Source organism: Rhea americana, unplaced genomic scaffold (genome assembly GCF_003343005.1).
Source record: "Rhea americana isolate MKP2758 unplaced genomic scaffold, rheAme1 scaffold_321, whole genome shotgun sequence".
NCBI lineage: Eukaryota > Metazoa > Chordata > Aves > Rheiformes > Rheidae > Rhea > Rhea americana.
This window is the reverse complement of record NW_028186448.1, coordinates 277725-302282: the sequence shown is the minus strand read 5'-3', so window position 1 is coordinate 302282 and position 24558 is coordinate 277725. Positions and strand designations below refer to the sequence as shown.

The window sequence follows — 24558 nt, the reverse complement described above, 5'->3', positions numbered from 1 at the left end:
GCGGTCTCTGTCAGGTCAACCAGGTATGCGCAAGACTGCGTGACCGGGAGTACTCTGATCTTACTTGAATCTCACTGCAGTGATCCCAAAGTACCAACTGGCAACTGTGTGATATGGTTATTTATAGAAGTCAGAAACTACAGRGTATTTATTTAGACTCTGATGCTGGCTGCTTGTGTGGAAAGCCTGAGCCCCCACCCTTTCTACAGCAATTTATAACTAGAACCTTAATCTCCTCTCCTCCTCCCTATACTCACATACACACATTCCCCAGGATTAATTCTGCAGAAAAGGGGCATGGGCTGGTTCAGGCTCTCCAGCACCTTCTGGTCCCAGATCATCCCAGGAGGCATCATCCCTTCACATGCTCTAACCTTGGCCTCTTACCCTTTATTTTAACGGACTATCAATCAGAGATAGGAATCCTCGGCTCCTAGGGTGTGTGAAGGGTAATGGGATGAAAATGCCATTGCTCTGATGGATAGACAGACTTGTTTGCAATGATGTAGAATGGGACAAAGCAGTGGATGGGAATTGTTGAGTCACTTGGATTCATTGCTAAATTGGTTGAAAGATGACAGCTGTGCTGTTCTGCCTGCTGACAAGGTAGAGCCATCTCTTCTGAAAAGCTACCTCTGTTATTTTGCAGTCCTACAGTAACTCTATAAATCCTGCCACCCCCCACTCTCTTACTCTTTTTAAACAGTACAACAGATCTTTATCAAGGGAAMCTGGAAGGATGCTGTGTGTTCATCAGCTCAGTTTCTCTCATCACARCCAAGAAACTTGTGCTCTAAGAGGAGATTTCTCTCAACCCAAATCTGGGGGAAGTAGTGATGCTGTGTGCTGTGCTCCAGAGGTGGGATGCTATTAACAGAAGTGGCCGCAGCTTGGGATGACTGGGTGGCAGTTAGCACAGGTGGGATGTGTTAGCACTCATTAGTGAAGCTTGTGCTTATTAACAAGGCACACAGCCCTACCTATCATATTTTTTGGAGTGGTGTTAAGGCATCACATCCTTCTCAGTATCCCTTGGTTGCTCTTACCCTTTATGGATGTTGCTGGAGCCCTGCAGCCTCAGTAGGAAGGACTGGGGAAGCTGGTATCCTGGCTGGCCCTATGAGTGGTGAAAGTGAGGTAAATGCAAAGTTTGTCTCTGAGCAATGAAGAGTAGTGTAGGAAAGAGAACAAGGTCCTTTGCAGGACAGCTTGATATGGGGATGTGTACTGTCTTGGCATGTGAAAAAAAATGAGTTAAAAGCAGTGTAGCCTGGTGATCTGTGCTAGTACTTGGGGAAAGCAGTCTAGGGCAAACAGTGACTATTGCAGAARTGCTAAAACCCCAGTTGCCCATCTCTGTGTAAACTGTAATTCTGTTTAGCAGTGCAGCTTCTCTGTGCAGTTGGTGAGAACAGTTAGCCAGCAGCTGGTACTGCTGTCATCCTAATCCTTCTGATCTAGTAAGGTGGTAGCACTTCTTTGTCTTGTGTTTGTTGGACTTGTCTCTGATAAGAACACACAGRCTATTTCCCTTGCTGGAGTACTTTATGGCAGTTGGGAAACCTGTTGTCTGCCTTTGTAATGGATCCCCCCCCACACACACACTTTCCTGTTCTTGTTGTTCCCTGCCAGGGAAATGTGGACACATCAGAGATAAGATCCTTAATTTCCAGGTAGATCAGCAGCTGATGGGACAGTGGATTTCTATAGCTGTCTTTTCTTCCCTGCAGCATCTGCTGTCAGGGCACTATCTCTCTGAAATGGCACACCAAGGTTCAGGAGCAAAGTTCTCTCTCCCTCTTGCTCTTCAGCTGGAAGAGGTGTAAGAAAGTATCCATGCATTACTGGGGAAACAGAGGCTGAAGCTAGGTAGCTTGTGTAGATTTGTACAGGGGAACTTATAATGCAGCCAAGAGCTAACTGTGTAAGACAATGTGCAAAGGAGTATATCTCCTAGAAGAAAACACTCAGCACAGCCAGGAGAAGAGCTTGCACTGCATGTACCTTTTTATTTTCAAATATATGTATATATATTACATCATTTTAAAACAGAATACTTGTGAAAAAAAATTTTCTTCTGATAAAAGCAACCTACTATGTTCCACACAGATCCCTTGCCTGCTGTTTAAAGATGGCTTGCACAGGGGGAGAACCATCCTGCAAACAGGGCTCCTTCGCCCTCTCCCTGTCACCACTGGGACCACCAGTGGTCTCCAGTCTGCTTCCTTCCTCTCCTCCTCCTGGAAAGGAAGGCTGTTTATCAATCCCTCTCTGGAGTCAGTGTAAAGCATGGTTTATTGCTCCATCATGTACCCTGTCCTCTTACTGCAGGGCTGGGAGAGATCAGGATTTGCTGGAGGAGAATAGAAAGGAGCCAGGGAATGAGCTGTGTGGAACATGAYGCGCTTTGATATTGCGACAAAAAGCAAAGCAGAACCAAAAATAATAGTGACAGTGTGACTTCAAGCATACGTGTAAAATCTGTTACACACTCAGAGCTTCACAGAAGGCTGCCACCAGTCCTGACCACTAAGACTTGTCTCTCTTGGGCAGTGCAGGCCCCTACCAGCCAGAGCTCCAGTGCACCCAGTGTTTGGCAGGGAGGGCTTGGCTCTTTTGTCTCACAGCATGAGCATGTGAAATGGCTAAAAAGGGAAGCGGGGAAACTCTTGGCTCAAGCAGCTTCCTCCATCCAGGAGTAAAGAGCTGGGAGCAGGTGGGAGTATAGAATGTGCTCAAGTAGGCTCAGTAAATGAGACCCTTCAGGCTCTTATGCCTTTTCTATGCAATGTTTATAACTTTCTGAATTAGATCCCCCAGCCTCATCTGAATCATACACACTTTACTTGAACCAGGAGTTCTCTGGACACCTCCCTGCACTTTGTTCCTGTTACACCTCATCTAGGGTAGCTGCTGGCATGGAGAAATTCTCAGCTGAAATTAACTCCTCTTTTTCTCCCTGCAGTCCTTGACRTGTAGGGGCTCAGCAGGGAGAGGTACAAGGAACAGCACCTGTGGCCTTGAGTGGGGCTGCTGTCAGCTGCCCTGACTTGCATCTGTTCACAACTCTTTTGGGGCACAGTCCTGGAGACTGGCACCACCTGCACTCTCTGCTGCTTCTGGGATACATCTCAGCCTTCACTGGGCACCAGGATACTGAAGCCACCTCATGTAATGGATCCTAGGAGTGGGGAGAGAAGGGAAATAGCACAAGCCTTTGGTTCCTCTCTCTACCCAGTGAGCAAACTGGGTAGATGCTGGTACCAGTGAGTGCAGCTAAGCTCTGAGTATCCTAGAGAGCCAGTCCTTCCTCAAACACAACCCCAGCTTGGTCACAGATCCTAGCAAAGTGGCATGCCTGCTCAGCAACTGTCCACTAAACTCTTTAGTGATTTAGGTAGCCTTGCTTTAGGTGGGGTGCACTTTCCTTCCAACCTAAGTGATTCTGTGAACAATCTGGGGTTACCTTCTCCTTGTGAACAACCATGGCAGAGCCTTCTCCTCATTTTCTGCCCTCATTTTCCAGTTGAGGGTTGCCACTGTTTCCCTTGTTTACCAGGGGAACAAGCCAAAGCCCAAGGGGCAGCCATGCCCTAATAGCACCATGGTGGATGAGAAGGTGACAACAGGAGAGTCCTGCTATTCAGTGCATCAGATGGTCTAGTTCTTATACAAGGTGCAATATGTGATTGGATTGGCAGTTAAACTAAGCTGTTTAAAAATATTATAGTTGATCAGATCTTTAATCCCATCAAAATAAATCAGCTCATTCAGCCCTGTGAGTAAAGTGTAGCTTTTATAGAGCTCTTATTTATGTAGCGGAAACACTTTTTTGTAAAAGCAGCTGCTGGCTCCATTCTGAGAAGCAAAAGCCTTCTGCATATAGTCAAGGAGGCCTAAGGTACCTTGTCCAGCCCCCCTGCCTGAATTCTGCTGAGTGGGCCTTCAAGGTACATAGCTGCTAGAAAGGACCCACCAACTCCTACAGACAGCATCAACTTCTGGGGAGGGTCAGACCTTCTCATCTTAGTCTGCCTTGGACCCAGCAAATCCAAAGGGGAAGACCCTGCTTTAGCCTRTTCCTGATGCCCTGAAGTACTTGATGCTTTCCCAAACAGCAGTCAGATACAAACCCAGTGACATTGCCTTTGCTGTGTGTCAGAGCACAGCACAAGCCAGCTTGGAGTGGTACAGCCCACAGCTAATGAGCACCAAGCTCACCAGGGCAAAGAGGGGGACCTGCATGAAGGTTCCTCCTTCAGTGGGAGTTCAGCCTCTCTGTGTGTGGGAGCCAGCACCTGGGTGCTTTATCTGCAGTGCTGTTGCCATCCAGTGACAGGACACAGTACTACAGACCAGTCACCCCATTCACATTCCCAGTTCAAGCTTTTCTCCATTTGGAAACCAGTGCCAGGGAAGGTTGTCCACTGAGGCTAGGAGAGGTAAGAGCAGAGCCAGAGCAGAGCTGATATCCTGAGACAACCCTCCCTGCAAATCCCCTGAGAAAATGGTTAAAAATGGAACCACTCCTTTGTTACAGCACCTGTTTTTCACCTGTTTTTAAAGTTTCTTTCTTGGTTTTGGTATCACAGACTTTACCAAGCCTTGATCATCTACCATAAGGCTGAAAAATGTCATTTTTTTTTTTTAAAAAAAATCAGCTAGCCTTACATCTGAATTTAGTTAGCAAGGTAAAACATCTCGTCTGGAAAATGACGGTAAGTTACAAGCAGCATGGCTTTTTGTGTAACCAGAAGTTTCCTCCAAACTGTTAGAGTTTTTGGAGTGTGTCAGTAAAGTAGTGAATGAAAGGACATGCTGATGTATGTCTCTCTCTTATTTTTTTTTCTTTCCAAAGACCTCTGACAAAGTCCTGCTGGAGACATGACCAAAGAAAACAGCTAGCCTAGAGGACAGCGGCATGTGTATAAGGTGGCTGATTAAGAGAAAAGGAAAATAACAACTAGCAGTTCACTTTCATTGTGGAAAAAAGGCTCCATCTGGTGGTGTTTTCACCCGGAAGAGAAGGTAAGCTGTGGTGATGGGAAACTACAGATGACACTATGTTATTTAGACAAGTTCAAACTAGAGAAGAATCAGGAAATCTCAAGACCTGCTAAAGACAGTTGAACAGGCAGCATGATGGTAAATGAAGCTGTGTGTGGATAAATGCAAAGTAACATACTTGTAAGGGGACGAGTGAAGTAAGTGGATGCTTTACTATTTGAAGAGTATCAGCACAGCTGTAAAACCTGGGCAGACAATCCACTGGAGTTTTGAGCTGCCCAGCACAAAGGTATAACACAGGAAGTAACCCAAACAAAGCGATATATAGAAGAGGAATATTATAGCAAATATTTTAATGCCTTTCTAGTCAGATAAGATAAGCATAAAATGATTCTGATACAGAAGGAGGCTGGAAAGTTTGTTACTCTTAGGTTAAAAATGGACTGGAACATGAGAGATATGATAAGTGATAAAAAAAATATGGCTGATCCTGCTAAACCTCTGCATCTGCAAAGAGAAAGGAAATAAATTGTCCTATCACTAGGTTTGGACAGGACATGGAGTAACAAGCTTAAACTGAAGTAAGGGATAGACATTAAAGAAAAATCTGTGTGAAGATTAAGGTAGGAATCAGTGGCATGCAGAGGCAATACTGGAAGTTTTTAAGAAGAGGTTAGACAAATGTCTATCAGGAATGCCTTTGTTACAGTGGAGCAGATGGGCTGCTCTCAAGGTGTCTCAGACCTTCCCCGCTGCCTTTGCCCTTGGGCTCTCACGACTGTCAGATAGCAGGCATCACCAGGCGGGAAGAAGGTGGGACCAGCTCTGCCCTGGTTTGGTGATCTTCMTGCCACAGAGATAGCCAGTGTCAGTTGTGACCACTCAGCCTTCTCTGCAGCAGGAAAACCAGACAAGGCTCCCAAGGACAGGAGAGCTCAGCCTGTTCAGGGTTTTTTACTGCTAGTCCCATTTGCCTAGCTCCAGGCTAGAAGGGCTCTGTCTGAATTTGGAGAGGAGGCCAGGCATTGGGCCACTGCTCATTTCCTACCTCTGAGGTCCCCTAGCAGGCCAAACTGCTTTAGGAGTCCACACTGGGACTTTCCCCTGTTTTGCAAAAGTCATAAAGATTTGGGATGAGAGAATGGCACCTGCTTCCCTCCCTGCCCAGAAGTCATGCTTAAGCTTCAGTTGTGAACAGGATAAGGTCAAGTCACTTGCCAAAGAAACCATCCACAGAAGGGGCAGCATGCTGTGCCTTGCTGTCTATGCTGCTTGGAGACTGCAGCCCTGAGCTTAAACAGGGCATGCGTGGACCGTCCAGCCCAGCCGAGTTCAAAAGGCAAAGAGCTGATGCCAGGATTGGATGCAATTCCAGTGCCTCCCACTGAGAGTGAGGGAGGCCAACTGATCTCACTTGGCCTGCTCTTTTGCCTGCACACAAGTCTGCTGCAGGGAAGTACCCAACAGAACTGGAGGGAGGGTGCGTTGCCTATATGGCTGTTAGTCACCCAAAACAGCGTTTTAGTGTTTGGAGACCTGCTGGTGTTTCTTAGGCCTGCTGGCATGCAGCCTTTGAACTCTCAGGAGGGCTGAGGAGCAGGCAATGTGGCCCCAGTACCTCTGTCAGCCATGGGGGAGCTGCAGGTCTCCAGGTTCTGGTTATAGAAAACCTGCCTGCCAGCATTGTCAGGTATTACCATCGACTGTCAGATGACAGGTAGTCAGTGTTTCTTTCAAAAGAGGCAGAGTTGTTGATTAAGAGGAAAAGAGAAGGCTCAAGTATTTGGGCTCAGGAGCAGAGGGAAAGTGAAGGCAACCCCCTCACAGGTTTTCTAATGATGGCTTGCCCTTCTGGTGACTTACAAACAAGAACTGCAGCAGTTTGCAACCAAGGCTGCAAACTCTCTTCAAATGCAGGCACAGTCTGGGCTAGAGCCATCAGCAAAAGCATCAGCTCTGCACCTGCCCCAGGGAGTGCTCTCGAGAACAGCATAGAGTGGACAAAATACACGTGTACACACACACACACACAGAGGCGTTATCATAACCCATTCATTCCTCCAGTCTCTATGCCTGTTCTCCTGTCTCAGTGCTGTATGCTAGGAGTGTCATAATGATGCTCTTTCCTCAGCAGCTAAGGGAGGCATAAAACAGATGACAAAGTCAAACCTCCCGCCTTGCTGCCTCTCTCAGTAGCTTCTGATGGTGCCTCCATGAATGGTAGAGACCCTGGGCCCCACGGTGGAAGGGTCATAGGTCCAAGCTGCTCTCTCTCTCTCTCTCGGAGGTTCCTTGAATCTTCCTCTCTTGGGAGACGTTGTTATTGCAGAGCAGAGATTTGAGAGAGAGCTTAGCCAGACCCCCCCAGCCTCTGTCCCCATGTCAGTCAGGACCTGAAGAAGCGTCGTACCACTAAATGCCCCACCACAACAAGGACCACCACCACCAGCATATACTTCACGTAAACATTGTCCAGATCGAGTGCAGCCACCTGASAAGAAACAGAGAGTTACCAGAAGATCCATTAAATTCACCTGCACTCTGCCTCAGCCAGGTTTCTGCTCTGCTCATATGAGTGTAATCCCACCAGCCTCAGCATTATCACAGTCCCCAGCCTACACTTTTCACCAGCTGGCAGCCCTGAGTTTTCCTGGGACAGCCTGTGGCCCAGCTCACTCACCCATCCTCCCTGCTGAGCGATCCACTGGGCAATGCGGTTCCGAAGCATGAACTCTGCGACGTAGCGGGCGATCCGGCGGAGGAAACCTGTTACGCCGTGCTGATAGACGTGGATGGCCATGCGGTAGCCAAAGCCCAGCAGTGCAATCACCCGGCCCCAATTAATGCCACTCTCGAATAAGCTGAAACAAAGATTATGGTCTGCTTAAGTAACATATCTGGAAAGAAAACATTGCCATAGTTGGCTGGGACTTTCCTTGCCTGTCCATCCCTGTATTGCCCAGGCTGCTGGCTCTTGGTAGTRCGGGCTGCAAAGCAGGGCCTGGGATGCTGTACTGGCCTTGAGGTGTACCTTAGGCACACCTACAAAGTAGTGATTTTGTGACTAAGCAAAAAAATGGCCTTGAATAACCGGGTTGTGCTTTCAGAGCAGAACAAGCATAGTCTCAGTCACAACCAGTTTGCCTCAATAAGGTGGGCTAAAGCTATTCTGGGAAAAAGGAAATCCGCAAATCCTGCCCATGCRGCTACTATTTCCAGATCACTAGAGTGGAAGCTTTGGAGTGACTTGTGGTCCTGACACCCTCCCATCCATTCTGCTTTTCCATCGGGTCCCTGCCTGTATCTGCAAGGCACATCAGCTGCCTATGGAGTAGCTCCTGAGCTACCCATGTTTTCATGGACAAGGGTATTATAACAGGTTAAGCAGGAACTGGTGCCAGTTTAAGCGATCAGGCTGTGGACTACAGCATGCTCATAGCTGTTACACGCACAACCAGGAACAGGAACTACAACCTACCTGTCCCAAAGCATCCCTGGCTTGTGCAGTCATACACAAAGGTTGGGAAGTTTAAATGTAGGGCCCAAGTTTGTTAGAACAGAATTTTCCCTTTTCCAAAATAGACAAAGTCCTGCAGGACCAAAACCTGATCTTGCTTTGGACTGACCCTTCCACAGGCCAGAGGGCCTCCCACATGTGCCTTGTTGRTACTTATTGCTCTGGATCCAGGTTTTGTTTGCTATGGGCACAAACTGCATCACCAGGTGCAGGTCTTGCACAGATTTAGCTAGACAAAWTTTTGAAGATCTTTTTCCCCCTGTTTTCCAATGAGGCAAGCAAGAAGAAGAAGAAAAGAAAATAAAGGAAAGACTAGATTCAGGCCCTATGTTTTAATCTGGTGCCCTATCACAGCTGTTCCTGTCTGCAAAGCTGAAGGGAACCGTCCTCTCTGCAGAGTCACATCGAGCTGTCACTGAAGTGCATGTGGCAGGAGAGGGAAGTTAGAGCCTGGGGAAGGAACAACAACGAAACAGGTGGCACAAAGAGAGGGACAGAGGTTAATTTACCTGTTTGCGGTGCGTTAACCGCCTCAAGGTGGCAAAGCGGTGAAAACAGCGCAGCATGGCTTCCCATGGACAGGGGAGCAGGAAAAGGACAGAAGAGAGGCAGTTAGACAACATACACTGAGCAGAGTGTGTACAGGGATGGGTCTGGGTCAGAGCCAGGCATGCTTAGAGGAGCAGTGAGGGCTCGGGCCCAGGCTGCCATGCTGGGAACCCAGAGACCCAGTTTTTTCCCCTAGCTCTGCCAGAGATTTTCTGCATGACCCTGAGCAACCCATTTAGTGTTCACAGTGTCTCAGTTTCCTTACAGACAAAATGCAGAGATGGAGGTGAGAATTAACCCCCCTGGAGCATGATTTGACCTTGCAAAGCTACCTTGATGGAACTAGTGCAAACCTGCTCAGGACATGGATCCAAGCCATGTCACAGGATCGCATGATCAGGGCAAAACCTTCTCTCTTTGCCTTCATCCTATAGCTGTGCTTCAAATGAGAAAGCTGGGGAGGCATCACCCATGCTAGACAGCTGCASGCTCTGCAGGTCTGTGTGATACAGTGTCTGTGATTTAGTCTGATCCTGTTCTCAGCAGACAGTGCCAAGAATAGCGAGTACCTGCCCCACCTCTGCACAGCCATGTTTGCTTTGTGCCTCTGGAAAGCCTGAACCATTAGGAATTCCTAGCCAGTAAGCAAGCACCATAGCAGCAGGTCTGTCTTCATCCAGGTCTGGTTTTATCCCTGAATGACAACTGGGACTCTTGCTTTGCTAGTGATGTGCAAAGTCATATTTTCCAGACATGTTCCCCAAACTTTCTGACCCCAATCAGCTTGTGCAAGGACTGCTGCTGTGCAGCCAAGATGATTTTCATGTGAARACTGTTCAAATAGTGTGCAGCAGCAGGAGCAAGAGCAGACAGGCAGAAAACAACTGGTGAACTTATTTGAAGCTTGACTGGAGGGCCAGGGATGAAGCTTGAATTGACTGGCAGAATCTGAGTGCTGGGGCAGAGCTTGGAGGGCAGCTGCTCTAGGTTGGTGACAATGTTTTAAACAGACTAGCTGGACACTTTGCTTTGTGCATTGCCCACAGTTTCACCTTTCCTTCTGGCTTCCTATAGGAGAAAGTGTCCTGCCTGCCCTGAGGGAGCAGGCAGCCTTACCTGGAGGCTATCCTGGTGAAGTATTCATAGGCGTTTCCCTTGGTGGGCTGCAGGGATTTCAGCATGCAGCGAAACTCTGCATCGTACCGCTCATAAATGTCATCACCAATGATGGCCAGGCGTCTTCCCACCTGGCTCTCCATGCTGCCAAGAGAGGAGATGGCACAAAAAGCAAGTCTGGTAAGCAGGATGGAGTGATGGTCCRTAACAGAGTCTGGCTTAGGACAGTGTTTAGGGATGTGCAGTAGAGTCAGTATCAAGGTTTTACCTGCTTAGGTCCTGCTGAATCTCTGCAATCTCTGGGTCCATGGGCACTTCGTCCCCTCTCTCTTCTCTCTCCTGTTGGTAGCGGTAGAAGGCATAGCTCCGAAACACCTCCTCGGTCTGCTCAGCCACTTGGTCTTCTGAGAGACAGACAAGGGACAAAGTCCAGCAAGCAGCTTGTCTTCTCACTCCTTGCCAGGTTGGAGGGAGATCATTCCTTCATTCCCAGCCTAAACTTGTGCTGTTTATATTAACGTTGGCCCTCTGCTTAACCAGCTCTTAACTCCCTGAGTATCCTTGGTGGTCCTCCTCTCCCTTTGCTGCCTTCCTTATACAGCCTAAGGAGGCAAGCTAATTTAGTGCAAGCTACCCCCACCCAGCATCCTGGCAGCCAGACTCTGCACCTGCTCTTAGACTTCCCCATGCTCTGCAGGGCAACGGGACCCCTCCCATCCCCACAGATTTCACACACCCTTCCCCAGAGAGATCTGCATCCTTCCCCTCACTGTGCAACCCCACGTCCTGCCCCCCGGCCCCTCTCTCCCCATGTGAACGCCCAAAGAGTGCTCACGTTTCAGGCAGTTACGACTCGCATCAGCTAGCAAGACCCTTCTGCCAGGGCCCAGCTGCACAGCTCAGTGGCATTTTGAAAGTCACTAGGACATGTGAGAACTGTAGCTAAGATTACCAGTATTTCTCCCCTTGCAGTTGCAGAGCAATGCTTGGGGATCATAGCTCTAAACATTTGAACAGCAGAAGGTAAAACAAACAGAATCCAACTTAAATTGGCTTCAAAGCAGCTTTTTGAGAGCTATTCCTGATTTTTAGGGGCAAAGGCCCCCATTTTTGATCCATTTTTGGCAAGACACAGTCCTAGGACTGTCATAAAACAAACCAGATGTTCAAATGCTTGCACTTGGCAGCTCTTTCCACATGACAGYACCTCTTGGTAAGGGAACACCTCAGCACAAACATTTTCAGAAATCAGGTATCCAAACAAACTGGAGATGAAGTTCAGTTCCGTGCAGCCCATCATTCCCCAGCAGGCAATGCGAGATTGTTTCCTATAGCATATTTCCTAACAATCTGGTCTTCTTTTTAAATATCTCCCATAATTGTGCCCCTGTGAGTCCCACAGGGAATTTCTGCAAGGCATCAGCAATGATGTGGAAAGCAGAAGGTAAGTTGGTCATTTTAAGGTATCTTGCTGATTCAGTTACACACTGTCTCACATAYACCCATCAGCCTGACAACAGCAATGACAAGGCTGGGACAGTGACTTCTGCACGGCCTATGCCTGAGACGGAAAGGAGAGCCTTTGAAATAACTCATAAACTGTGAGCCCCACAGAGGTGACTCTCCATCTGGCTCCTTGAAAGCACATAAACAGCCAGGTGACAAGTTAGGACAGAATATCTGCTTCTCCTACAACAAACCCGTCCGTCGCCACTCTGCGTGAGCGGATACCCAAATCCCCTGCTTTGATAACAAATACATGTGGAAGCAATAAGCGCACGGGGGTAGGAGGCTGCAGCTGGGGYTGTTGTGGGTGAGGCTGGGATTGCTTCTGGGTGCCGTGGCTTCCTCCCCTCGCTCTCGTAAACAGCCGAGGCTTGGTGCACCAGGTATTCACGGTTCAGCGGGGGAACGCGCCCGTGCAGCAATGTAACCCGTCTCTGGCGGTGCGCGCGAAAACAGCCCTGGCTCTGTGCACAAGCAGGAAGTGAGTCAGAAGGAAGCAGCATCTGGTGGCGACAAATCTGTGACTGTCTGGAAACCACACACAGAGGACACGAGGGCAAACACTGCAGCACAGACAAGCAGGCAGCGTTTCCCCTGTGCCGGCGCTGCTTTGTGCTGCCACAGGGAAGGGAAAGGCCCAGCTAGATGTTTCAATCCCATGTGTACCATGGTGACGGATACCTTATCACACTCATTACATAGTTCCTGGGGAAAGTACCCAGGCTGTCACGCGACGTTTTAGATTAGAGGTCACAGTTACTGCAGTCCTAGGGAGTGCAGCCTGGCTCAAGGAGCAACCTGGCCTAGAGCCCAGGCTCCCAACCAGTTGGCAGCCCGGCTACATCACCTCGCAGGAGTCGAGGAATCAGCTCTGGGACTGGGAAATCAATGCAATTCTTCCCAGGTTCTTATCCATGATGCAGAAGTCATAGAAGACAAAAATAGCATGGAYGTATCAGAGCCCTGCCTTTCTGACAGGGTATCCCCATACCGGGTGGAGACCTTGTACTTCACAGACATTAAACAGGGTGCAAAGCACTGGGCCCAGGTCCCTTAAACTAGCTACTCACGAGAACATCAGATGCGCAGGGACCTGCAGACCCTGTGCCTTGGGTGATCATTCTGCAAGGTGCGCTGGTAACATGACTATTGCTTGAAAACACATGACGAGTCCCTGACCCCAGGCGCCCATTACTGCAATACAGCCTAGTCAGAGTTCAGGCCTCGTTCAGAAACGTTTTTGGTGAAGAAACAGTGACTGCTTCAGAAATACTCTGTGCTGAAATCACTCCACCAGTATGAAGGTATCTGCAGATCTGTACCAGCATTGCTCTCTAATAGGGGTGCAACTTATTTCAGCAAGCCCAACTAAAGCCCCTTTCGCAGCACCCCAGTATGTCCACCCACCGGCACTGACCGTCCCAGYCAGACTGGCTCTGCAGATGCAAACTGCATTTCCAGCTCAGAGATGCTCCTGCCCAAGCTGCATCCCAGAGCCGGGACGTGCGGATCCAGCCTAGCGCGGACACTGCTCTCCTGGCAACACCTCCTCGTTAGACCCTGCAAGTATCCAAAACATGCCATGCCAGTCACTGGGAAGCTTTTCTGGGATAGCCACATCTTCGCAGCCCATATGCAACTCCAGGCACATGGGCCTGGCCCCACCTGGGCTGCAGGAGCAGACCTGTCGTGCGGAGAGTCAGGTTACATAGAGTTCAGGTTGTGTAAATAAAGGTGAAGGGAAATGACAAGGCCTCGTCCTAGTGTCCTCGTCCTGGTGTCCTCGTCCTCGCTGTGTTTTCAGGGGATTGGTTTTTTGTTTTGCAGGAACAGGTTTATTTGGCSGTAAACAAATCCCACCTTACGGAGGAGCCGAGCGAACGCGAATGCGAACGCGAATGCGGTGCCTGCGAGTGCTCCATCGAGAGCCAGAAAACGAAACCGACTGACTCACAGTTTCAGTGAGAGGCAGTGGAGTAAACAAACTGCAAGAACAAAAGAGGAAACGAGTACAAAAAAACCCTGTTTTTGATAACCTCAGGTGTTATTTTTAGTAACACAAGAACAGGAGAATAYACACCTCTTTCCCCCAAATGCTAACCTACAGCACCTACTGGTACCATCTCAGTGTCTCTCCCAGTCAAAGAAAGAGGCTGCGGATCCAGATTTGCCTTGTGGAGCCCAGTGCCTGCAGCAGAGTAGGAGAAAGTGGCTTGGAGCTCTGCTGGGATCTTTGCGCTCCGTGTGGGATCACTGGGGCTGCGTTGAGGTGCTCMCAGGCTGTTCGGCACTGCAGCGCGGGGTGGAAAACCCACCCCCCAGGGAGAACCTGCTCCATTCCCCATCGTGCTCTCGGCATCTGGACCGGACCTACTCCCAAGAGCAGTGTCTTGCCTGGATTCGTACCATCAATAACATTGCATGTTTGAGACCAGTCRAGGTCTGGGTAGCATCTGCATTTCTATGCAAGATCCTTTATTTCTCACTGTTCCTATCTCTCAGGGAGCAGCTGCACTATGGTAGAAACTGGCAGGCCTCAGCAAAGATATCCATCAGACCTTGTTACAACTAAATTAAATAGCCCTGCTGTAGACTGTAGTAATGACAGATGTAACCTGGCAGCATCCCTTTGGAGCTCAGGAGATAAGCAATAACTACACTAAGAGGTGCATCTGCTTGCACAGAGGTTGATAACCAGCCTGGAAGCAGTGACTGGCAGCCCACAAGGTGCCAAGGCTGCACTTGTCATGCGCTCACAATCCACCAACTCCGAGGTGGACAGRCCACCGGAAAATCCCAACATGCCAAGATGCCAGCAGAGATGCTCGTGACTTCCACAGGTTTAAACATGATTTGAGCTAGGAGTTCAAGACAACTCCCTTCCATTGTGTTCAGTAACATCCCAGCAGCACACCCAGAGTTACACACTTGCCATAGGGACTGGGGGCTGCAGATGATTTTGCTCTGGTACTTCGCTRCTCCAGTGCTTGCTTAGCCACCAGACTGCAAGTGGAAGCTGGTCCCAGTGCTCAAGAGGATGCCCACAAATGGGTAGCATTCCAGCTCTGGCAGTGTGCTTGCCTCTGCTCCACCAGGTTTTCCAGAAAAGATGTTCTTGGAGCATCATTTGCTGGCCAGGGTAAAGGAGTGAAAAGGCAACTCCAGAGCAGGATTATTCCCCAACACAACCATAGGAAGGATGATTATTTTTTCCTATAAATCACATACAGTCATATCTATGGGAGATGCAATAGGGGAGTCCAATACTGTATGCTTGTTTGTGGGAAATATATCATAGGAAATGCAAAGGYATCAGACAAGAGAAGAGCATGTTTGAATATTTTTGTTTGCTCTACAGAATCTGTGAGAGCCTACACTTAAACAGGCAGGTCATATTTTTTCTACTCATTTCACAGGTGCCCTTGGAGATGGCCACTCAAGACGTGTGACCAACATTCCCTTAACAATTCTTTAACAGCTCATGACCACTTCATGTGCAACATCAAGTCCAGAGCTGAAGATAAACAACTTAGGACCAAACCTTAATTCTCACTAGGTATGTTACATGAGTATTAACCACATAGACAAATGAGAAAGCCCAGATAACCTGAGGAAGAAAACAGCTGCCACCTCAACACTGCAAACTGGGATTTGAGGTGGCTGGGTTTCCATGCACAACTCTGAAACACTGGACATTCTTCTAGAGAGCTCCATCAAATCGCTCCCAGTTTCCCTAGCATTAAAAATTCATGTAGCAATACCTATACCTTTCTTAGCAAAGTGCTTTAGGATTCCAGCTAGCATGGTCCATACAAGAGCTAAGTATGACCACACAAACAATATTCTCATCACTGGTAAATCAAAAGAAAAGGGAAAAATGGGAAGGGGAGAACAAAGACAAGACTATGAGAATTTTCCAGCCCAGAGCTGAGTCTAGTTCTGTCCAATGGTCCTGACACTCAGTAACATTTTAACAAGTTCCCACAGGTCAGCTAAGCCACAGTTACTCTTTGGTGCACTTTTAGTGTGAAGCAAATGCCAAGTCTTTCAGACTAACCTCTGTTCATGTTCAAATGAGCTGCATTTGGCATGGCCTGTAAGTGTGAGGACTGCCATGGGATCTGAACCTCGGKGCACTTATACATACCAATCCCATAGCTGTGTGTGTACCCTGGCAATGTGTCTGAACAAGGAAGCGCTACCATCCCCATTTTATAGATGAGAACTGAAGTAGGGCAAGGTAGGTTAATGAGTTACTTTTCTGAAGTATGAACCATGTTTCCTGAGCTCAGTTAAAAACTGTTGGTGCTTGGCCTCCCAATCCTCCTCCTGCAATGCTTGCTCCCCTTTGCATGACTATCCATGAGCTAAATTGCTCCTCCTCTTCATCACATACTGTCAGGAATATGATGTCTATAATGTTCTGACAACAGAAGAAGTACAAATTGCCACCCATCCTAGGCAGGAACAGCAGCATCTTGTTCATGTCCTATGTAACAGCTGGCAGAACAAGGGCTCAGAACAACACTTGAATGAATCCTTGAGCAGCAGATAAATCTCTTCACTCTCTACCTCATCCAAAGGTAGATAAACAGAGAAGTGGAGCCCTAAATGAAAACCTGGCTCAGAATCTGGTGATGAAAGTTCTCTTTCACCCAGTAATCCTATAGCACGTGTTGGCAGAAGCTGCACATTTCTGCTTGAACTGGATTCCATGTGGCTTCTGTCCCAAGAGCTGCACAGAGATCCCACTTCCAAATTCCAGGCAGACTCCTTTGAATTTTGGGAAACAGAGGGATGCCAGCGCTGCCAGTAAGTGTTTGCAAACGTGCAGGAAGTGTGACTGTGCAATGGTGTGGTTAGAGTTTAGGGCCTGATCCTCTCACTGTTTTTCTCATCAGCATCTCATCAGCCTCAACAGGAAATCAGCATACATAAACAACTGCTCTAATTTATTTATTTTCATGCCTTATAGACTTTGATATGAGAGGGATGAGTTTTTCCCTCTGATGTATTCAAGCAGGATCCAGCACAAATGGTACTCCTAGGTGGAGAGGAGTGCAGGCAATACTACAGCACAAGTAATAAAATCAGGCCAATAAAACAGCTTTGAGCTGGATCTAAACTCAAATGCATAAGCTGTTAGGTATAGCTTCTAATCTCCAGTATTGACCGAGCTGCAGTGACTCCACCTTATTTATAAGTCCACCTGCAAAACAGGTTAAGAAGTCACCCATGCTTAAAAGCTCTCTGTGGCTTGGCTTTTTATCATTTTGGGATGAAACGGGAGTTGAGGTTTTTCCYGGGTTTCTTTCGGCCCTGTTCCCAGTTTCACCCACTACTGGGAAATGCAATTATACAGTCTGCTGGACTCTGCACACATGGGAAACAGAAGGTGATGTTTCTTGCTGTTCTTGATCCATAACTTTTCATCACTGCTGTGCCAAGACACACTGGAGACCTGAGTTTATCCAGCAGCTGATGCAGCAAGACTGAAACCAGCTGTCTGAGACCAGGCATTGCTCAGCAAGGCACGTTCTTCTGTATGTTTTAAACGTCATGTACCTTTGGCTATCTTGTGCACACGGAAGGGAAAGTAAATGATGCCAAGCACCTGTTGTACGTCAGGCAGCCAGCTGAGGCAATGCATCCCACGCCCAAACCTCTGTTCCCCTCTGCACYCCCCCATGCCTGCCTCAGCCTGTCCACGCAGAGAGTTGCCAGCATCCCCCAGTCCTCGACWGCTCCCTACACACTCTTCATGCCTTTCAAGTCCCCTTTGCTGCCCACAGTCCTAACCCAGTACCAAGCATTTCCTAAGCAGAAACCATTTAGGCAAGACAAGTATCACTGACRAGTGTCTGCTAGCTAGCAGGCTGAGGCCAGCAGAGGTAACCTCAGAGTTCTGTTCACCCTAGCCTTACTGAGCTGACTTGTCATCTCAGTCTTGCAAAAAGCCCTGGTGGTAGGAAAAAAAAAAGTGTTCTTTTCAAAGAAACAGTGCAGGAAAAGAAGAATCAGCTGAAAATGCTTCCCCCCCCAGCCCCAAATATCACAGCAAACTTTTTACCTGAATTGACCTCTTGTGACAGCTTGCGCCCATCACCATCCCAGTGTACTCGGGCACCTGGTGGATCACCATCATTCCCTGAGGCCATTGCAGAGAGATGCTTGAGAGTAACAGCTTTACCTGGAGAGGTGAGAGACAGTAAAGCAAACCAAGTTATGACCAGTCAGCAGCAACACTGAGGAAAGAACTGGAGACTCGAAGCCTTTTGCTTCTTCATGCACCTCACAGGCCAGCAGTAGGAAGCCCCTTTGGCCAAGGCAAGGGCTCAAAGGAGAAATGCTGCCTGCTTTTATCTCTGCAAGTGCCCTGGCTCCTCCCTTTCCTGCATGCTTTCTCCTTGATTCCTGGCCAGACCAAGTTCCTTGGCTAGATTTCTCCTCTCTTCCGGACCCTTCTCAGTAAGATCTTTGCAGTCATTAATATGCCAGAAAATAGGCCCATTCCTTACCCGACTTCACCATCTTCCCACCCTCACTGGAAACCTGCCAGCCTTCCTTTGGCCTGCTCAGCAAGTCCCATGGGGACTGTGCTGGCTYTCACCCAGCCCATGCAACAGCATCATCTGCAGTGCCTTCATGCTACGGTGAAAGCAAAATCATAGCACAAAAGGCTCCCAGACCCACAGCTGCTCCCAGAAGGCTCTCCTGGGTGGCAGCACTTCTGCAGAGCTGTCTGGGAGCTGTGCCATGGGGCTCTACAGCTCTGCAAAATGCAGCTGCCCCAAACTGCAGTCACGACACTTCAGAGCACGGCAAGCGCAGACCAACCCGTGACCACACTGGGCTGCCTCAGCTCCCTCGTGTTGCTCTTAGGGACAGTGTTGTTTCCCACAGCTTCTGTGAGTTCTCTCTTTCTCTATATCCAGAAGCTGCAATTCCCCATTTTTCACATCTTCTGAGCTCCAGTCAGAAAAAGAAAATTAAATAAGAATCAAATGCAAAGTTCTAACTGTCCCCAGGCTTCAGAGGCATCCTAAATCCAGACCTGGGTTTACAGGCCTCTACAGATTTCTCTTTGCATTCCTCAGCTGCTTTATCCCTCTGCTAGTCACACTGACCTCATCCCCTGCTTTTTGCAGGGAGGAAGTGAGGCCACCCGGTAAACGTCAGGGTTAGAGAGAGAYCACTGCAGTTTCTAGCCTTTTGTTTAACATGCCAGTACACGCTCCCAGGTCAGACTTYCTAAGGGGTTAAATCAGCTAAATCAGTGGTGCTATTCTGATTTGTACTACCTTTAAATTCACGAAGACACACCGACACCCAAAAGTTTAAATCATATTCTAGGCAAAAAAAGCAGTAATGACCTGGTTAATGACCTGAAATAACCACCTACATAAAGATTAGGAGCACAACAGGTGATCTAAGCTTACAGTCCCACACTGAAGATTACTTAGGAAAAAAAAAACAGATTGAGACCGTAAACAGCTGTGTGAAATACAGTCTCCAGTCAAGGTGGGGATGGGGGGCAAGAAATGACAAGTTTGTCAGGATGGCTTAGGAAACCACCATTTATTTGCGTATCTGCATTCACAGAGTTTGAGCCCTAGTAACAAACACATGGAGGTGCTGTTCTTTCCTACAGGCCTTCCAGGACAGGAATTCCCTTTTCCTCCCCACCATCAAACATCTCCATCCCCAGGGGAACCAAGGAAAAGCTGCAAACAGGATGAGGATCGGCAGTTGGGTCTGAGATTAAAGCTGGAAGGAGAACTGGCTCCTACTTGCCCAGATCAGCGGAGACCCAGCCTCCAGAGCAGCTCCTCTACTTGCTCGTAGTCTCTACTCTGGAACGCAGTGGAGAGAGTTCAGTGAGTATTTGGGCCGGATGCACGTGCCCCCATCCCCTCCTCCACAGAGGAAATACTCTCTCACTTCCTGCGCTAGCATCTCCAGCCCCAGGCCCTCCTAGAGTGCTCAGCAAGGCTAGTCTTGCAGTACCTCCTTCGCATGAAGGCCTCAATGCATTGCAAGGGGAAGCAAGAACAGGCATAGGGCAGTCCTCTGAATATAGCAGGTAGCCAAAGTAGTACAAATTCCTACCTCATACCCTACCTCATACTGCTGCACTGCAGTAAGACTGCACTTACCCTGGTGTAGGATGTAGACAGYCCCAGCCAAATAACTGAACTGCCTGCAGAGCTTTTACAGTTTCATCTGTACATGCAGCTGACTCTGTTTAATATCAACTCCCTGCCCTGATGCAGCCCTCAGCCATGAATAACAGGGAGTCTCTCTCATGTGGATCTGGAGGCTAGATCTGAGGGAGGTCTGGTGAGCACAGGCCCTCAGGAGTCCAGTTCCTGAGAAGCAGCTGACTTGTGATTCTTCACCCTTACTCTCTGCCAAACCCTTAGGAAATGAGTGTGGCAGGCTGCGTCTGTTGCCATCATTTAAGATGAACTTTCATTTTCAGTTTCCTTCTTGATAGTTTCTTGCAATGCTCTCTTCTCTTGCAACACTGGCCACTCGGGCCCTTTTGCACATAGCACATATCCCGGGCCTGGCTGCTATGTCCCAGATAACCGGGCACACTCCAGCCCAGGACCCATCCCAGTCACGACAGGCTTAGTTCTGACTGCACCTCCCTGCTGCCCTAGGAATCCAAAACTCCTGCTTTTGCAAGCYTGATGAACTCCCAAGACAGGGTCACTTCCAGTTTCTGTTGAGGGTCAAAGCCCATTCACTGCAGTATCGAGAGCTCTGCTGCCTTAGTTCCTCCCGCTTCACAGCCCAATGCCCTTTTGATTTGCCCCATTCCCTCTTTGTTACCAGAAGACCATGCCAGGAGAGAGCTGGTAGGCATTAAGGAGGAGTGTGAAGCAGGATGGGACACCCATATACTTAAAAACAGTATAAGGCTGCAGAAAGTAAAGTCTCTCCAGGACCTGAGACAGGGCTAAAGAGRGGGGCTTTGGGAAGCTGCAGCTCCCAGTATCATACTGGGTTACTTGCAGTAACTAATTTTCAGCAGCTGCTGAAAGATTCATCTCCACCCTGACTTTTCATGGTTGCAGCAGGACATAAAGGGTTAAAAGCAGCAGGCAGCACTTTGGATGTAGATTTAGCAATACCCCCGAGATGGCACAGGAGTCTTATCTTATTAATGAGCACATGCCGGGCAAAGAATCAGCCTTCCTGGAGCCTTTCAGCTGTCCCTAGTCCCTTGTAAAAAGGACCTTTGCCTCAACTCTTTTGTTTCACCCTCATCCCCTTTGCTTAAATGTCTCCGGCATGTGTCTTGTGTGCCTCCAGCTTTTCTCCAAAGGAAAGCACCCGAGTCCTGGGCACAGGGGAGATGGGTGGGATGGTCCAGGGAGGGAGGTGGACTTGCAAGCTGCAGGAGGGGAGAGGATCTGTGGAAACAAGCAGGAGCAGCCCCAACCCCTGTGAATAAGCCTGGACCTTCTGATGGGGCTCCTGAGTCACCCCTCAACATGTTACAAAGATCCTGTGCCAAGAAATGCAGGGGTGTCCCCTGGGAAAGGCAGTGCAGGCCTGACCTCAGGCATGTGCACCAGAGCACAGGGGCAGTTCCTGCAAGGGATGCAAAGCAAGCGGACACAGGACCGGAGGGCTGCCTGCCCTGGCATGCCTGGCATCTAGCCCTCTCTGAGACAGAGATCCCATGGGACCCCTGGGCCCCACTGCCATCCTCGTATGGACAGCGCAGAATTGGCCCTGCTCTTCCCAGCCTGGACTAGAAGAGCAAGCAGGGGAATTTGCTCAGTTTTGCATTTACCCACATCCACCGGGGTGGGTAAGCCACCGCGGTGGGGTGGGTAAGCCACCGTGGTTAAGCCAGCCTGCAAGCCCAGGGGGACTCACACCTGACAGTCGGGGTCCCACCACAGCCTGTGCGCCCATGACCCAGTGGCCTCCAGCGCTGCTGGGCGGGAAACTGCGTGGGCAAGTCTCTGCGAAGTGGCGCGTGCGTATGCYCGCGTCCGAGATCCCAGCCCAGAGCAGAGCAGGACGGACCTCACCAGGGTCCTCAGCGTGGCACGGCTTTTCCCACTGGCAATTCAAACCATCCTGTCCGCCCTGAACCTCTAACCCCTGAGCGCTTGCATAGGGGTGTCAGCTGGAGCATGGCCTCACAAGGAAGAAAAAAACACCCGGAGAACGTATTTTTGAAAGAGGCAATATTCCCTTTTTGGGACAACAACCAGCTCAGAGTGGGACCCGTCGGCCTTGGCCCAGCAGCCAGCTACTGCGAACAACTCAGCACCACTCGGCGAGGCTCCCCTGCGCGTTTTAACCTTGTGCACACATGCAGCTGGGTGAAGCCCACCCCAGGCGGTGCAGGATGTGACCCCGCGGCTCCGGCCGCCCCTCCTGCCCTGCCTGCGCTGCCCCGGAGCCCGCTGGCACCCCGGGGACTCCCGGTGCATTCCCTCCCCCCTCCCCGCGGCTCCCGGCAGCCCGGACCCGGAGAAAGGGCGTCCCGGCGGTACCTGTGGGTCCCCGCTACTCACCGCGTCCCGGCGGGGAGCAGGCGGGCCGGGGCGTCCCGGGCAGCTAGTGCATCCCGCCGGGGAGCTGCTCCATGCCCGCCGCCTCCTTCCTGCCTCCCGCCCGGAGCGCAGCGGCGCGGCGCGGCGCGGGGGAAGGAAGCGAGCGGGGGGGGGGAGGAGTAAAAAAAAAAAAAAAAAAGAAAGAAACCCAACCCCAGACCATAGATGCAAACGCGGAGCCGGGCAGGGCTCAGCTCCCTCTAGAGGCACCTTCCCCGGCCGGAGCGTGGGAAAGGGGCTGCGGCGCGGGGCTCCCGCTTCGTGCAGCGCCGTGCACCGCGGGGGAGCCCGCCCGAGCGCTGGGGGCCTGGGGCAGAGGGCTGAGCGAAAGCGGCTCCTTGGGGGGATTAGAGGGGGACCGGAGTGAGGCTGGGGGCAGAGGTGGCATTGCCCACCCGCGGGATGCCATGCGACGCAGGAGGCCTCGCTGGGCGCAGGGTCTAGGGCTGCCCTGCCGTGCTGAGCAATGYCATGGCCCATGACAGCACCCTGCATGCCGCGACACCCTGGGAGACTTTGGCTTCTCTGGGGGTTCTCCAGTGATTTTCTGGCCTTTTTGTCCACACAGACCTCGGGGACTGTCTCCTGAGCTGCTACCTTGCACATCCCTGCAGCTTCTTAACTTGACTGGTTTGTGCTCTGCTGAGCTTCCCAGCAGGTAGTCATTAGATACGTCTGATAGTCATTAGACCGTTTCTGACCACTAATAGGAAATTTCTGCATTGCTCTGCCAGGAAAAAAAAGTATTTGTCACAGTGGAGACGGTTCCCACCAAGTGCCTTAGGAAATTCAAAATCTACTGAGATTTGCTTAGGAAAAATCACAGTGGCGGGAGGAAAGGAAGTGATTCACCTTGGAGAGATTGCAGCAAGATAGCATTGCTGGAGGTAGTTGTTCAGTGGAGTAAGCTAGTCCCAGCTGCTTTCTCTTCTCCTTGCAGCTTGGGAGACTGCCAGGAACTTTGCTGTCAGGGCTGAAAAATGCAAGGAGGTTTGAGGGCAGTATAAATGCCTGACTGCTAATTGTCTAATTACCTATCTGTCCAACGGTAGGAGCACTGTTTGTCTTCTGGGACAACATGCCCTGTGAGCAGATGTTCCCTGACCCAGAAAACTGAACAGAAGGATTTTTGAATCCCTTAGTTAGATGAGTTTCAATAGAGAAAATGGGCCCATGGCTGCAGTGGGTCCAGCTGTGGCTCCAGAGGTGCCCTCTCCCGTTGCACCATCTCCTTGCACTTCTTGAGGTTGGGAACTTAAACTTAAATGGTTCATTAAGAGTGTCTGTGTCTGGTTCTTTCCCAGAAATCCAAAATCCTGCCTGCCATCAGCGAGGAAAGCTCATAGGGCAGCCCCAGAGCYGTGAGCCCTGGGCGGATGCACCCAGGCTGCCAAGGGGCAGAGCCGGGGGAAGATCTTGGAGGAAACCAGCCCCGAGGGCTCCGCTGGGAACAGCACAAGCAGATGCTGCCTGACACTGGACACCAGCAGCATGTTGGCAGAGAAACTCCTTGTCCTGAGAGGCCTTGAGGTCCTAGCAAACAGCCTTAAGTCTGCACTGAATCTTGAAGTGATTTTTGTCTGTGAATTTAGCAATGGTAGTTGCTTGTCTCTGCCTGGGTGGCATTGGGGTTTGACTCTTTCTGTCACTGCGTTATCTCTGTGCTTCTGTTGCTTTGTGCTGGTGGTGGCTGTTCTTGTGCAGAGCTGCTGGCATGACAGCAGTGAGGCCAAATTTTAGGGTAAATACTAGCACARACCCAGCAGGACATGCCAACTGCTCCATTATGAAACCTGGGCTTCTTGCAGCTGCATTATGTCCATGTCCCTGAGTTCGCAGCAATGTCCTGATGGTACCCACCATTTTCAGATTTAGTGTTCGTTATTAGCGTTACTTCATTAAGCAGCARTGTTAGTGAGAACTTCTGCAAAAGGGGATCTCATCTAAAAACCTTCCTCTTCTTTGCAGTCCTGCAAACCACTTCCCTTCTATCTCAAGTGCGTTGCATAACACCTCTGTGGCTTGTCTGTAGAAGTAAGCTGGGAACGTACTATTGGGTGAGCATCAGATATATGGTGTTCATAACTGAATCTAATCACATTWAGCAGCAAAAACCATGGAAAATAACCATGCAGAAGGCTTGGATGACTCCACAGTGTCCACAGTAAATAAAACAAAGAGTYTGTGGATCTCCACTTTGGGGTCTGAGCTGTGTAGGTGGGCAGTTGGGACTCAGACTGCARGAGTATTTTTACACTGGTACTGCCATACATTTGCAAA

The 24558-nt window shown here is 49.7% G+C and overlaps 1 protein-coding gene across 4 annotated transcripts; it reads right to left on the bottom strand.

Annotated features, from left to right (window-relative positions):
- Positions 1-1983: 1983 nt before the first annotated feature.
- BAK1 (BCL2 antagonist/killer 1) lies at positions 1984-22376 on the bottom strand. Of its 4 annotated transcripts, none has more exons than XM_085310602.1 (6): positions 22219-22376; positions 17766-17885; positions 10458-10593; positions 10190-10333; positions 7688-7868; positions 1984-7498 (listed from the first exon to the last, which is right to left on the bottom strand). In XM_085310602.1, exons 2-6 carry the CDS (start codon positions 17851-17853, stop codon positions 7394-7396), a joined length of 654 nt encoding a protein of 217 aa, XP_085166728.1. In that variant the 5' UTR covers positions 17854-17885; positions 22219-22376; the 3' UTR covers positions 1984-7393. The 4 variants fall into 4 exon arrangements, with proteins under 4 accessions (XP_085166728.1, XP_085166727.1, XP_085166730.1 ...); XM_085310601.1 differs by having other exon boundaries at positions 22240-22376; XM_085310604.1 differs by having other exon boundaries at positions 1984-2353; positions 22240-22376.
- Between the last annotated feature and the right edge of the window lie 2182 nt (positions 22377-24558).

Coding starts and splice junctions, on each gene's coding strand:
- BAK1 (XM_085310602.1), bottom strand. CDS start 17,853: ATGGCCTCAGGGAATGATGGTGATCCACCAGGTGCCCGAGTACACTGG. Junction 10,594..17,765: donor GTCACAAGAGGTCAATTCAG/GTAAAAAGTTTG, acceptor TCTGTCTCTCAG/AAGACCAAGTGGCTGAGCAG. Junction 10,334..10,457: donor ATTCAGCAGGACCTAAGCAG/GTAAAACCTTGA, acceptor CTCTCTTGGCAG/CATGGAGAGCCAGGTGGGAA.